Raw genomic sequence first — 16,690 nt, forward strand, 5'->3', positions numbered from 1 at the left:
CTCTTGTCTTATTCTTCAAGTGATCATTCCTTTACAATTATTTCTCTTTTTTTATAATCATCTCCAAAATTTACCTTGTTGTTACAGACTGATGACCATGCGGTTTTATAGCTTAAGAAATGATAAAAACCATTGTCATTTAACTCGATTAAGCAATGTTTCCCTGTTAGCAATGCTCGGTGTTGATATAGACTAATTATAGTCTAAATTCATGAATTCTATTATCATAGTCGATATTGTAAAACAATATAAGACATAAGTGATTGGAACTTGTATTCTCTCTAACTTTTGTTAAGTACGAAGGCTGATCAGCAAAGCCTGAGACTGATTTCTTTTTTCACAGATGTTTATTACTCCATTTCAATGTTTACATGATCTTTTTCAAAGCAGTCCCCTCCTACTTCAATGCACTTTTTATAGCATCTCTGCCGGTCCTTGAACACATACTGCAGACCATTCTTTGTCAGGTCCTTGAGAATCGCCTTACTTTTCTTGAGCACTGCTCAAATCGAATGCCCTTAAGCTTTGCCTTTACTGATGGGAATTTTAAAAAGAATCACAGGGTGCAAGATCAGGGCTATAAGGTGGATGCGGTACACAGGTAATGTGGAATCGAGCCAGAAACTGCATGACTTGATTTGCGACGTGAGGCCGTGCATTGTCATGATGAAGTCGCCACCCAGTCCGAGAAAGCTCTGGTCGTTTCTTTGCAATGTGCTTCCTCAGTGCTGACATGTAGTAACAGTAGTGTTAGGGGGAATTGCATGCTGTAAATCATTCCATTACAGTCAAAAAATGTGATCACCATCACTTTCCCTGCAGATGGAACAACTTTTGCCTTTTTTTGCGATTTCCACAGTGTTGGCTTGTTTTCCTTCAGGATCATAATGACGCTTCAGCTTTTCGTAACTTTCGGTGGCTGTATGGTTTAAACAAAAACGGAATTTGATTGCGCTGTACTGTTCCTCTCGCGTCACCTCCATTGTCTGGTATGCGAAATGCACATAGTGTCTACAAGATACAGCGTAAATGCCAACCTACCGATACGAGAGTGCTGCTCCCTACGGACATCATACATAAAAACCTGCTCTTTCCAAATATTTATGTTACAGATAGGAAACCATCATGGAAGCTACAGGAAAAAAAATCAGTCTCTCTTTGTTGATCAGCCCTCGTAGTACTTTTCGATAGGACCAATAACATATGTACCGGTATTTTAAAAAAAAGACATTTTAGGCACATCATAGTCAGTATGGTAAAAATATATCAGACATAAATGATCAGAAATTTAATTATACACAACTTTAGTTATATAGTATTTATCGCTAGGGCCACTAATAACATAAATATTTTAAATTAAATTTTAGGCCTTTCCCTGAACTACAATTTCACTCATTGTGAATAAAATTATTTATAGCCTAGATTGTAGTGCCTCATTCCCCAACTTTATATACCGATTTTCATTCAATTTTCTTCAGCCATTTTCTTGTGATGCTATTCATACATAAACAAACACACACACACACACACACACTCACACTCACACTCACACTCACACTCTCTCTCAGAGATGGCTGAAAATTAAAAAGTGCATTTCCGTGTTACTGTGGACGTGACCGATACAAAAATACCATTCTTTTAAAATTCTGAGCAGTGTACAGACAAAACTCTTATTATATATAATTATAGATGATGACTAGGGCTTGGATGCGTAGGAAAAGTCATATTTTTTGCTTTGTCTCTATTTTCTTACCTGATTGGATTTCGGTGCAAATCAGGTGATTATTGTCACAATTAAGTGATTTTCATTTGTCATATAAATGCATATTTTGGCTATTTTTGTCATAAGGTCATATTTTGAGCTATTTTACTAGAAACATATTTTGGTCATATTTTGGCAATTTGACAGCTGTAGGTGTGCAAAATCATCTTCAACTTAGCGAATGTGAACTAATGTTTACAAAACTGCTTCTCGGTATGACGCTGTTGATACAAGTCGAATAGTCGAATAACCAACCCGCTGTATTCGGCAACCCGATCTCCCAGGTAGAGACAGAAATAATCAGGAAAATCCCGTCCCAGCAGTGAGCTAATTACTTCTGGTAATCGCTCACTTGTCTTTGTTCAGATATTAGAACCTCAACCTCCTTTCACTTACAGAAGTGTTAGTTTATAGTAAATCGCATCGCAGCACACATTCCAGTATGCTTAAGGAAAAGTCAGGGTGTGAAACCGCGGCGGGGGTGTGTGTGTGTTAACCACCCCCCCGATGATTTTATCACAAAGGTCCCCCCACCACCACCACCACCACCACCACTAAATTTGCCCATTGGGGATTCTTCGTTTTAAAATGAGGAAAATATAACACATATATTACTAAAATCAGTGTTTTTACTGTGAATATTTTCATAAAAACAACAAAAATACCGGTACACATAAGATAGAAATAATAGGATGACTGCCACACCTTGAGCAATAAAACAACGTAGCGGTGGCAACTCTGCACATGCAGCCTATTTTTCATGTTTAACTCTGGCAAGTCCATCTGAAACCCGGCAATAATTTTACATTGAGTATCATTCTTATTATAACAACAGAATTCAAACAAAAATATTTTAAATATATTTTTCAGGGTGGGGTGGTAATTTACTTACAAGGGAATTATACAGTTTACCCTTCCCTGGCCGGGTACTGCTTGAAATAAACATTAGTATTTAAGTCCTATAATCCTTCTCCCTCTGCCCACCACTTTTTTCCGATTTCGCACCCTGAGAAAAGTCCTCTACTAGTGTTAAGTTACGAAGCTTTGTTAAGGAATTTGGAGAAGAATATTTCTGTACAGATGGTTAGTTTATAATATTAATATTAAAGTATTATAGTAAGAATAAAGCATTTAGTTAACAAATATGTATAACAGGAATTACCATTCCGATTTATAATTAATTTTAAAATGACCATATTAATCATTTTCGGGTCATATTTTGTCACTTTTGAGGTCATATTTCCTCATTTTTGAGGTCATATTTGCTTCCATATTTGGGCTATTTTTAGGTCTTAAACATCCGAGCCCTAATGATGACACTGACTAGACTGCATTTCATTCTCTTACTGATGTCCCTGCTATTTTTTCTGTTGATTGTTGAATCATTGTATCATTTATTTAGCATTAAACAAGTGCAGTAGCCTTTGCCATAATACATTAATATATAACATAATATAAATATTCTCCATGTAAAAATAAATGAGCATCCTCCAATAATAAAACTATATACACCTCAATATATCTTGCATGCCAGTGGATACACTTCTTTGTCAATATAAATTTATGTTCTGTAAAAACTAAACAATTATACTCAACTAACTGACAGATAACAAAAAATGAATTATAGTATTGTAGAAAAGAATGTCCATCGGCGGTACATTGATGCTGTTGTCCATCCACACTCCCAGTCTGTCCATCTCGGGTTTGAATCCTGGTAACATTTGGCAGAGGACTCTCATCCAGTTCAATGCTTGGTGTCCATTGAAATTAAATCAGAACAAAAAGAATTGTTATATTCTACGAATATGGTTATACATAGCACATTTAAATAACAAGATATACATTACATTTAAGCAAATACAATGGAAGACATTGCCCCATCTGAAGATATATACAACCTAGAAAATAATACATGAAATTATTGTAGACTGCTCCAGTCCTCTTCAAGGCATTCGGCAGTGGAATACCATGGATGTACCAGCAGCCATTTATAAAGACACCGTTTGAAAATTTTCAGTGGGAGCTGATGGAATTCTTGACCTAATTTATTGTGTAGGCTTATACTTTTCTCATTGGCATACTTTGCCGCAAGCCTGGTGGCCGTGCGCACAGTGACCATTCATACACAGATACAGGTAAGCTTTCTGCAACTAGTTCAAGCCTTCTCTCCATAGATTGTATGACATGTAGTGTACAGTCTAAAAGCTGAGAATCTGCTCTTTCTCTCTTGAAGTTGGAACGAACATCATAGATTGCATCACACAGCTGTCAAGCACTCTCCAACTAGGGTGATTACGCACTTCATAATCAGCAGAAATGGCTAGCCCTAGTAAACATTGTATGACAAGGAATAAAATCGAACGTATATTATGGGGCAGGTAGGGACTCTCTTGGGAGGCAGCCCTACCCAGGGAGTGGCGCCCCTGCCCATGAGAGTCCCAGAGTACACTGACCCGGTGTGTAACATCTCGTATGGGTCCCAGCTCAGGGTTACGAGTGAAGACCTCAACAGCATCTATGGCGGAGAAGGTAGACTTCAGTACGGTGGAGATGGCAGAAGGGGCAAACCTGTAGCATCTGTAGTCCAGAGGAGTGGCTAAAAAAGGCGTCTGACTCCATGTTAGGGGCGGCCTAATTTTGAACTTGGAAGTAGGTATAAAATACCTTTGGGTGCAACCAGCCCATCATAACATTAGCCTATATGGATTAGCAGATATGGTGCCTCAGAATATGTTAGGGTGCCCCCTACCGAAGAAAGTGGAGAGGAACCATATTTGCACCTACCCGGCTACAGCTGGATAAAGGGAAATGATAATGATTATGGGTTAATCAGAGTGAATTGGGTAGTGATGTAGTTTTAGAAAATTAAACAATTTTATTTACTAGCAGTGAAAATTATAGCAGCATAACAAAAAAATTTCACATGAGTGATGACGCGTTTGAAAGTGACTATGATAATGAAGTCCATTCTGCCTAAAAAAAGACAAGGGAACATGGCTGGGAATGGAATAAAACAGGTGATAAACCATCCAAGTATGATATTGTATGGAATTCTGGAATAAAACCCATCATAAACAGGACCCTCCCTCCAGATACCTCCGCTTTGCGTTTCTCAGAGTGTTTTAGGGTGTTTAACACCATTGAAACTAACAAAAATTATTCTTCTGGGTGCTGCACTTCATCGCATCAAACAGGGGTATGATTAAAATTCAATATGTTGCGGATTACACGTATAAATCATAGTAGCATAAAACTGTATGTTATGCATGAAAAAATGGTATACATGCACATGCTCAGTACACTAAAATTGTTATGTTAATGGGTTAACACAATATGCCATATTTGAGTTTTCTTTAACACTTTCAATACTATGCCTGTACGAGATGTGGGTGCTCTGCTTTCCTTGTTGTGGACGGCGTCTGTATACCATGCAGGTGTAATTTTTGCACGTTTTTATAGGCAGCAGTATGTATCCCATATGGTTCCAGTCCCTTGCTTGGAGGTAGTAGTTTATCTAGTGTGTACTAGAATGCAGAAGTTATTGGGAAGTTCAAACCTAAACAATAAAGGATGATTCATTTTTATTGCTTGAGCAGGCTTATTGGTCAAACTTGAATGTAAAATATTTTTCTCATACATTTTTAATGTTTTTTTATAGGACAAGTATAATTAAAATACTTCAGATGTGTACTTCATGATAAACATCTTCGTTTTGGAAGACTGACACCTTCATATGGTACAAAAATGAGGTACTTCCTATGTTTTGCTCTTGTGTAATAATGTATTAAAATTCAGGAAAAAGACCCAGTGTAGTTTCTCCTCGCCATGACCTCTACCAAAGCACTCGATGTGCCAGGTGCTGAGCGTGCCAAATATGTCGTGCTGTTGGCTGTGTGACTGTAGAAACATATCTTCACGCCAGCTCAATGATAGTGATATCTTGGATATATCATCAGGAGAAGTGGGTTCAGAAATAGATGACAGTGATGAATACTCTGCTTGTGAACCAAATAACATATCAAGTGATAGTTCAGGCAAGATATTTATTTGTTATGTCACTTTCGAGTGCAAGTTATTTTAGCTGCATTATTTTACTCCAAAAAAAAAAAAAAAACTAGAGAAATACTTCATTTCTCCCAAAATTCAGGCTTATTTTTTCGTTTATGCGAAAAGACGCAGGCTGATGTTTCACCTGTACCACGAAAAGAAGGTACTGTAGATGGTGGTGCAGGGTTGGACTGTGCAAAGCCCAATGTTTTCAAGGCTACTGTACCAAAACAAACTATTCCTAAATAGGTGAATTTTGTACTTCAAATGTACGTGTGTTCATTTGTGGCTTAACCCAAGCCCATCTGTAAGCGTACCAGTACGCTGATGCGATAAAAGGCTCTATAGCCATAAGCGTACTATTACGCAGCGCTCATTTGTCCACCAAAAACGAGATATGCTGCTTTCTGTCGGTAGACCTGTTCAACTACTTGGAAGTTCTTAACAGCTTTTACCAGAGATGAGATAGCCTGCACCCTGAGGGCTGATTTAAGAACTATTTCATTTGAGTGGTGCTTGTAAAAGTACTTGCGATCTCCGAACCAGATTGTTTGGAGATAATGGCTGATGAACAGAAGCATGTGTTCGTTAGTGGCGATTATGATGAAGAAAATGTGTTATTTCAAACTTCTAGGCTCTGATTATAGTAGTAGTGATGATGAGGAAGATCCTGGTGAAAATATGCATATACGTTTGAATCGTTGTGATGCAGCAGCAAGTGAAAGGGAAAGGGAACTTGACAACACTATGTCAGTGGCAGATGAAATTATGCATGACACTGGTTGCAGTTTCGAGGACATCGTTGAATGGGATTGGGAGAAAAAACTTGCCAAGGAAATGATTGCTAATCACTTCAAAGAAGGCGCTGTCAAGCGACAGGCAGCTACACCTGGAGAATTGCTGTCACGACTGACTGACCGACTTTTTCCCATCATGATCACACACACCCCCCTCCCCCAACAGAAGCCAAAGGAACTAAAATTGCAAAACTCTGTGTAGCATGTCAGCAAAAGAAGACCAGAAGGGGGAGTACATGGCAATGTGACTCCTGCAACATTCCATTCTGTCTCAAGTTCCGATAGGCCATAAATAATAGACATATTGAGATAACAAGATAATTTAATACCAAAAGCTTTGTACATTCTTACTTATTTTTCTACATAGTCACCATAAAGGTTGAGGTATTTGTCATAACAAGAGACCAGCTTTTTTATACCGTCTGCAAAGAAGTCTGCCACCAGTGAGCTCAGGTAGGTCCTCACAGTGTCTTGAAGCTCTTTGTTGGTAGCGAAGCGTTGTGCACCTAATCACGCCTTCATTTCTCGAAAGAGGTGATAGTCACTGGGTGCTACGTCTGGACTGTAAGGTGGGTGGTCAAAGACTTCCCACTTGAACTTTTGGAGAAGTTCTTTTGTCACATTGGCACTATGTGGTTGTGCATTGTCATGGGTCAGAACCACGCTAGATGAGAGCATGCCTCTTCGTTTGTTTTGTATCGCGCTCTGGAGCAGTAGCAACCGACTTGCGTCCTTGACCACCTTTGTCATGGACGTCTGTTCGACCTTCGGCAAATTTCCTACACCATTTTCTCACAACACTGTCACTCATACAGTGTTCATCATACACTTCACTTATCCTGCAGTGAATTTCAGCAGCACTGAATCTTTCAGCTTGAAGGAAACGAACCACACTTCGCAGCTTACAGTTGGCGGGAGCATCGATCATAGTGGCCATCGTTACTCGTCCGTAGCTCAGTGACGACTGAGGGATTGGAGCCAGCACTGGTGGCAGTTGTAGCGAGGGAGCGGCGCAATCGTACAACGCGCAGACCTGCTTCCTGCCATTACGCAATTTACTTTTAGAGAGAAGTAGAACTTGAAACAGCCCTCGTATTATATATATATATATATATATATATATATATATAACTGTTGCTTCACAACCCTTTTTCTGTAAAGAATCTTGAATTATGTCAATAAATACGGAATTTATGCCGATTTATTCAGAGGTCTACAACCTGAACAAATTGTGTGAAAATTCATGGTTTCCAAGCCTTATCTGCTAAAGGAGGCAGATGCAGATGGGTTAAGTGAATGAATGAAAATGAATGATTAATTTTTATCATTTGAGCAGGTTTATTGGTAAAACTTGAATGTAAAAGTTTTTTTTCCTTGTACATATCTTTGTTTTTCATAAGACTAGTATAATTAAAATACTTAGATAGCAACTTCTTAAATTAACATCTTCAGTTTAGATGGCTGACACCTTCACATGATGCAAAAATCAAATATGTTTTGCTGTTGTGTCTCTCTCCCTCATTCTCCTCAACCTATGGTTGGTGGGTAGCATGACTATCCTCGTCCAACGACCTTCTATCCTGAGCTAGCTGCTTGATTAGTTGATATGGACGTTGCCCTTTAATGCCATCGAGGAACCCTGCTCTTGGTCTCCTCTTCTAGTCTTTCCCTCCAGTTTCCCTTCAAGCAGTGTGGTGCACCATGATGAATGCCGGGGTAAATGTCCTATCCAACTACATCTTCTTTTCGCGATAATTTTCTTTAGACTTATGGTTTCTTCAGCTCTGTTGAGAACTTCTTTAGTTGTTAGCCTGTGAGTCCAGGGAATTCATAACATTCGACACCAGCACCACATGTAATAATGTATTAAAATTCAGGAAAAAGACCCAGTTCACTGCCCATGTCCATGTTAAAATATGGCAGTGTTGAAAGTGTTAACCTATACCACGGCACATATATTTTTCAAGCTTTTCATTACATTCCTTCCACAGCTTGATTTCAGGTGTGCCAACAGTGTCGTGATTAATTTTAGAACCAAGGAACATGAAGTCCTTAACCCCAAACATTCCTGTAATTATATCTTCATTTTAGTGAGATAGAAAATTATTACCATATTTACTCACATAATTTTCCCTCTACTTCACACATGCACATTTAAAAAAAATGGGTACATTTTTAATGTGAGAAAAATTTAACAGCAAAATTTATGATGGAGATATGAGGCTGTCTATAATTAAAAAGAACCAATACCTGCTTTTTAGATCTGTTTTCATTTTATTCAGGCATAAGCAATGATAGCTTGCCAGTCCTTCTGTAATTAATTGTCCTCTTCAAGTTAATTTATGTAATATCCAGCACAGATTCACTTTTTCCATCTTCCTCACTGCAGTTTTAGCTCCCTCTATGGATCAGTGATAGTGTCGGCCTCTGGACCCCGATATTGCGGCTCAAAACCTGGGAGAGTTAGTTGAAGTTTTAAAGGAGGGGAAGCCCACCTGTTGGACACTCCATGTCATACAATATTGGAATGTAAAAGATTTGTGGAGAGACATTTGATGTTTACGTGATAAAATTAATTAAAACTCGCACATAGACGCCAATGAGAGATCTGGTTTACTCTGCCATCTAGTAAAATGGAACATGAAAATTGTTGAAGAGGCAGCCAGATGGTGTGAAATTAAAATGTTTGTACGCAGTGACTGAGGCCCTACAATTTTATTACTGCAGTTGTCATTCCATATCTTGTTTCCTCACTACTGTCCGAGCATTGAAACCACTGGATCTGCATAACTTGCATCAGTTGATCTAAATGTCGTTTGGGAAAATTGATACAGATCTTCAGTAATATTCTGCCATCTGTAAATCATACCTGTTGTTGCTAGGGGCATCAGCCCATAGACTGGTTTGATGCAACTTGATTCAATATCACTTCATTTGTCATCTGATCCACCCTTCTGACCTTCAGCATTCTTCTGTAACACCATATTTCAAAAGCTTCTATCCGAATTGTGCATCATGACAAAAGTCTCCATTTTGAATGAACTTAATAAAGAAATGAGCATTGTCCCTCTCCTAGCCGTTTCCTAGCCAATCCTCCCCATAAGACCTATCTGTTCCAGTGTGGCGTAAAGCAAATTAAAATAGAGAAATCTGTTCTGACAATTCTGAACCGTTGTACATGGAATGTCTCAAAGAAGAAACAGTTCAGTGATGATTTGTTCCTCCCTCCCCAAATAAATCTGTGAAGTTCAAGTGAAATTTAGGTTATAATCTTAATGTAATTGTGTTTTAGTTATTGCACCATGTAAGGATACAGTTCGAGAGTTCCATTCAATCATTATAATAATTGTTAAATTAAATTTTTGATGGGAAAAAGGAAAGAAACCAATTCTAGCATATTATGAATTACTCATTTATGCTTTATATTATGTTAATTTGTTTTATGCTATGCTGTACATGCATGAAAATATTCTTAACTGAATATTTGTGAACATGTTGACATTCTTTTTATTTGATACATGATAGAGCTTTGTTGATTAATAAAGTTTCTTGCAGAGCTTCTAAATTATTTATGCAGCCATATTATTAAGTTCGAAAATGTTTGTTTGTTTGAGAAGATTTCCCAAAATTCCTATAAAAAATTGGACTACATACGTAATCCACCTGACCATCGTAGTTACGATAAACCACATAACTACTCGATAGTTAAGCAACAATACTGCTTAGCTAACAGAATACAGCCACATGTGGCAGTTGAATATTCCAGAGACTAACTACCATGGACATATACATACAGACATTATGTTTGTTTCTTTTCTTACTTGCAAATCAATGTATTTTTTTAATATAATAAAAGGCCAATTCTGAAGACTGCTGGATCATTTGCAGAGTTGTATATACCTGTTTTCCTTCTGGTGTAAAATTTGCATTTCGTTATGATATGGGAGAAATGTTCTATAAGAAGTAATGTATGCCATAATTTTATTGCAGGCTTTAACTGCTAGACTCAAAGAGAAGAATGCCAAGAATAAGACACTGGAGATAACTTCTTCCAAGAAACCAGAGAAGGATCCAAAAGGAATAAGTAGTCCACCAAAAACTCTAGAAGTATCAGTCACAGGTTCTCTTCAAAAAAAGGTAAGAGAATTATTCAACGTATCTTCCTTTGAGTTAGTTTTTACCGTTTGTACAACTTGTGCTAACAAGGAATGTTGGGTTTTGTAAAGTGATATTATATTAAGAATTGTGTATAATGATAATATGTCTTACGGTGCATCCATATTTTATTTCGACCGTCAACTGTCAACAATATACATTCTAAAGACAAAAGAAAATACAAATTAGATATAAGGCTTTTCAGGCGTTTGTTCTATTAACCAGCGTTTCGTCTTAGGTCTAAGTGGGATGTGCCAGACCCTACACACTGACGCTGGAGTGTATGCAGGTGAACTTATCAGAAGCCCTATATAAGAGGCACAGTCTGATAACTGCATACGGGAGATAAAACTCCACAATGGAGTTATTGCCCGCCTAGCAATTCCAAATGGAAATTCTAAGTTCCCAAGGAGGGAATTAGATATTTTTTCACCAATAGAGCATGTCAAAAAAAAAAAAAAAAAAAAAAGCTAAATTAAAACTTTTGATGGGGAAAAAGAAAGAAACCAATGTAAAAAAAAAAAAAAAAAAAACATGCTCCATTGGTGGAAAAATATCTAATTCCCCCTTGGAAACTTAGAATTTCCAAAAGAAAATACAAGGGAAAGGAATTATGGAGGCTCATCTTCTCAGTTCTCCACAAGAAACATTCAGAAAGTGCTTGACAGATTTTGGTGTAAGCTATATCTGTCCATTTGATTGTTTTTGTACCAATTTTTATTTTTAGATGTTTTAGAAACCTGCCTAAAGTGTCCACCAGACATTCTTCTGACAAAATAGCTGTTAATACAGGTGGCTGCTTAATTAAGGTTACGAAATTGTGAAAATGGAGAGATCTATTTCATCACATGTTTAGCTATGGATAGGACTGCTATACATCCCATATTTTTCGGGACAATACTGGATTACAGTCATCTGTGAGGGACATACGAATGTTCCAGATTTCATCAGAAAAGAACCCTTGCACTTATCCACATGTTTATTGTATGAATGACTGAAAATTGAAATTACCTCAGCTGAGGATGATAATTCGACTGTCAAAGATGAGTGGATGCAAATTTTAGAACATTTGTTGAGAATAATGCAGATATCTCTCTCTCTCTTTATTTTTACGACAGTTGAATTTGTTCTCCATATTCCCAGACAGATGCTTCAATTGAATGTGCTTTTTTGCTCATGAATTCATTTTGGAATGAAAAAACAGGCTGGTTATTGATACAGTTAAAAATAAATGTAATCCTTAAAATTCATTTTTCAACCTTATCATGAGTTTGATTTTACTACAAGATTCTAAGAGACAAATATATGTACAGGATGACCCAAAAGTCCGTTTACATTTGACGAGGCAATACTTTACGGAATATTGGAGATAGAGTGGTAATAATTGACACACATGCATGACATGGGGTTTTATTGACACCAGTACAGTAAAACTTCACTAACAGTGCCTTTTTTTTGTAACATCAACTTGCCGCGATTGCAAGCACATCTGATGCCCTCTCTCACGACAGCACCGTTTATATCGTACACTGGTCTCATGCGGCATCACTGGCGTGTTGTTGTCCAGCGCCATCTGTTGACATGTTTGTGCACTTGTTGGTGTCAATAAAACCCCATGTCATGTCAAGCATGTGTGGCCATTTATATCAGACATGTTGCTGTCCAGTGCCATCTGTTGGTCATTTTGTGTACACCATTACTGACAACCAAAGGGCAGCCAGCTCCAACAGGATGAAGAAGTTTTGGGAGCAGAAGAAGAAGAAGCTGAAAAGCTGACTGTATTTAATGCTGTTGGACTTTAATATATATGACTGATAAAAGTGCTGCAATGTGGGTGTAAACGAAAAAAAAATTAATGTAGCATATATTACCTCGAAACATATTTTGTTGGCTAGAATAAAAAAGGGGCAGACTTATCTTCGCCACTTTGGTTACTTGCTGGAACTATGGATTTCATCAAGTATATACACAGGTCCGACAGGATGAAGAAGTTTTGGAAGGGAAAAGATCTTTGCCATACTGCTGGGGGGCTGTGGTAATAAGGGAAGATTATTAAAAGCAATCAAAGGCATTTATGTTGACAATTGGGCTCTGGAATTGATGGTAGAATGAGTTCTTGGTTCAAGGTACTTATGGGAGTCAGACAAGTCTGTAATCATTCATCTTTTCTTTGTTCATAGTTTACATGATGATGATGATGATGATGATGATTATTATTATTATTATTATTATTATTATTATTATTATTATTATTATTATTATTATTATTATTAATTATTTATTTATGTTATGCAGCTAGTAAAATTTCAACAGTGAAGGAAAAAGTTGTATAAATTACCTATAGGATATCCATAAGCTCCATTTGCACACATTAAAATTTTTTTTGTACTTGTGCTGGATTTTTACCATTGTAATAAAGCAACCACAGCTACAGAAAGGCCTACAGTGTGGCAGATTTTCAGTTATCACCAGTGAATTGAGAAATACTACGAGAGGAATAGACAATTATGTTTCGTAGATCTAGAAAAGGCATATGACAGTGTCCCAAGGGAAAGGATGTTTGCCATATTAGGGTGGGGCTGTGGAATTAAGGGAAGATTATTAAGAGCAATCAAAGGCATTTATGTTGACAAATGAAGTGAAATGAAATGGCGTATGGCTTTTAGTGCCGGGAGATCCCAGGACGGGTTCGGCTCGCCAGGTGCAGGTCTTTTAACCAATGATGGTTAAAATTCCCAGCCCTGCAGGGAATCGAACCCAGGGCCCCTGTGACCAAAGGCCAGCATGCTAACCATTTAGCCATGGAGCTGGACATTTATGTTGACAATTGGGCTGCGGTGAGAATTGATGGTAGAATGGGATCTTGGTTCAAGGTACTTATTGGAGTTAGACAAGGCTGTAATGGATGGATTATGGATTATGGATTATCTACTGTAAGATATAAATTGGCAGGAAGAGATTCAGTTAGGTGGTAATGTATTAAGCATTTTGATGACTTGGTCTTAATGGCAGATTGTGCTGATAGCCTGCAGTCTATACTCAGTCAACTCAAGTCCTAAGCAGTCCCTTTAATGTTATATAAAAGCCGCATACACTTCCCGCCAGGTTCAGGAGCAGAACCAAGATGGAAAAGGGGGAAGAGAGTGCTCTCATGCAGAAAGATATTTTTCTCGGTTCTTGAATGAACTTTTAGTATACTATCAAAGGGACCGCTTAGGATTTAAGTTGATGCCGACTGGAATATGTTGGAACTGAAAATAGGTGTAGTGAATATTATATGAAAAATTATCCTTTCCTAGAAAGGTTAAAGTGATGCCGTAAGGAAGAAACCTAAAAGAACTGAATATCTGGTTGGGAATAGAAAACTGGAACGGATAGATCATTTCAAGTACTTAGGATGTGTATTTGCCCAGCATGGTAGTATAGTAAGTGAATCAAGGTGCAGCAAAGCTAATGCAGTGAGTTTGCAGTTGTGATCAACAGTACTCTGTAAGAAGGAAGTCAGTTCCTGGATGAAACCATCTTTACACCGGTCTGCTTACAAATCAGTTTCGCTTTACGAGAATGAAAGCTTATTTATAAGTTAGAAGTAACAGACATGAAAGTAGTGAGAATGATTGCTGGTACAAACAGGTGGGATCAATGGGAGGAAGGTACTTGGCATGAGGAGAGGCTAAGTTACGAATTAACTCAATTGATGGAGCAGTTTGCATAAACCAGCTTTAGTGGTGGGGTAATGTGAGGCATATTGAGGTTAGGTTACCTAGGAAAATAATGGACCAGACATGAAGGGTAAGAGAAGTAGAGGGAGACCAAGACCTCAGTGGTTAGACTCGGTTTTTAATGACTTAAACACAAGAGGTATAGAACTCAAAGAGGCCACAGAACTAGTTATAAATGGAGGATTATGGCAGCGTTTAGTAAATTCACAGAGGCTTGCAGACTGAACACTGAAAGGCTAGCAGTCTATAATGAAGATGTATATATGTATGTATGTATGTATGTATGTATGTATGTATGTATGTATGTATGTAATAAAAAAAATTTGGAACCAACCCTAATATTTATAGTCTAAGTACAATACAATTTGACCAAACCGTGCTCATCTCACTAACCAGTTCTGTAAATAAGGCGAGTACCTTTGGCAGTTTAGGGAAGATGGCAGCAAAAATATACAATAGTGTATGTCAGTCAGTCTGTCTGTCTGTCAGGTCAACCGTCATGAAAAAGCCACTGAAGATAATTTTTTTTTTTTTAATTTGGTACTTAGGCTTTGTTAGACAGCCAAAATCAGATTTTCACAATTTCATATTGGAATACTAGGCCTAAGTTGTGCAAAAAAAAAAAAAAAAAAAAAGAAAACCAACATGAAATTAAAATTTCTCAATCTCTCTTTTTCCCAGCATTCATCCCGGCGTACAGGTCCACTGTTTTGCTATATCTCCTCCATTTCGGTCCGTTGCTGACATCTTCAGGTTTTAAGCCAACATCATGCATGTTGGCCTGGATGTTATCGGTCCACCGCTTTAATAGTCTTCCACGTTGTCATATTCCACCCGGGTCGAACTGGAGAGCTGCTTTTACGACGACTAGTCCTGCCTGCTCATTACATGACCGTACCAGTGGAGACGAGGTTCTCTTACTTTTCGACAATTGGAGCAACACCAAATCCTTGTCGTACGTCTGCATTTCTCACAAGGTCACAACGAGTCGGTCCAAGAGTCCATCGAAACATCTTCACGTCCATGGTATGAAGAGCCTGCTCATATTTTTTGTCATTGGGCAACATGCTATCTCGTGAATGGCTGCTGGGCGTACCACAGTGGTGTAAATTTTAGTTTTTAGATGCTGAGGCATCTTTTTATCGCAGAGGACTCCAGCAACTTGTCTCGACTTGAGCCAAGATGTGTTTACCCTCGCCGAGGTATCAAAAGTAGCATCACAATGGGCCGTAGGTATTTAAAATGCATTTTAAAATTAGAATTTCTCAATATCTTCCTTAAAGTGGAATTTATGAGAGAGGGTGGGGGACCAGATGGAAATCTGAAGTCCCCCAAAACAAGCACAACAGGAAAGAAAGAGCACATTGTCATAGATACTTCTTGTCAAGTTATTACATGGGGGTTTATCTATGCTTTGCCATATGTAACTTAAAACTTTTTCAGTCTGTTGAACACATAAATTAAATATAAATACTGTATTACACTATAGCATACCTGTTATTAAAAAAAAAAAAAAAAAAAAAAAAAAAAAAAAACCACACATTATTAAACAAGGAATAAAAATACACACTTGTTTAATAATGTATTTTGCCAGGTTGAGTGACTCAGACGGTTGAGGCGTTGGCCTTCTGACCCTAACTTGGCAGGTTCGATCCTGGTACGGTCCGGTGGTATTTGAAGATGCTCCAGTACGTCAGCCTTGCGTCGGTAGATTCATTGGCACGTAAAAGAATACTGCGGAACAAAAGTTTGGCACCTTGGCGTCTCCGAAAACCATCAAAAGTAGTTAGTGGGACATAAAAACAATACCATTATTATTAATTATGTGGATTTTTTACAGGTATGTTCTAGGTCAGATATGAAAGTAGCGAGAATGATCGCTGGTACAAACAGGTGGGAACAATGGCAGGAGCGTACTCGGAATGAGGAGATAAAGGCTAAGTTAGGAATGAACTCGATAGATGACGCTGTGTGCATAAACAGGCTTTGGTGGTGGGGTCATGTGAGGCGAGTGCAGAAGGATAGGTTACCTGGGAAAATAATGGACTCTATTATGGAGGGTAAGAGAAATAGAGGTAGACCAAGATGACAATGGTTCGACTCAGTTTCTAACGATTTAAAGATAAGAGGTATAGAACTAAATGAGACCACAGCACTAGTTGCAAATAGAAGATTGTGGCGAGGTTCAGTGAATTCACAGAGGCTTG

At 38.0% G+C, this 16,690-nt stretch overlaps 1 protein-coding gene across 1 annotated transcript in view; it reads left to right on the forward strand.

Moving 5' to 3' along the window:
- The window catches only part of LOC136886717 (uncharacterized), a 420,809-nt gene that overhangs the window by 294,563 nt on the left and 109,556 nt on the right, over nucleotides 1-16,690 (forward strand). Inside the window, exon 18 of the mRNA XM_067159522.2 lies at nucleotides 10,597-10,743. Within this exon, the coding sequence (XP_067015623.2) occupies nucleotides 10,597-10,743 (147 nt within the window). The remainder of the gene's footprint in view (nucleotides 1-10,596; nucleotides 10,744-16,690) is intronic.

The sequence above is a fragment of the Anabrus simplex genome, chromosome X, assembly GCF_040414725.1.
Source record: "Anabrus simplex isolate iqAnaSimp1 chromosome X, ASM4041472v1, whole genome shotgun sequence".
Taxonomy (NCBI): Eukaryota; Metazoa; Arthropoda; class Insecta; order Orthoptera; family Tettigoniidae; genus Anabrus; species Anabrus simplex.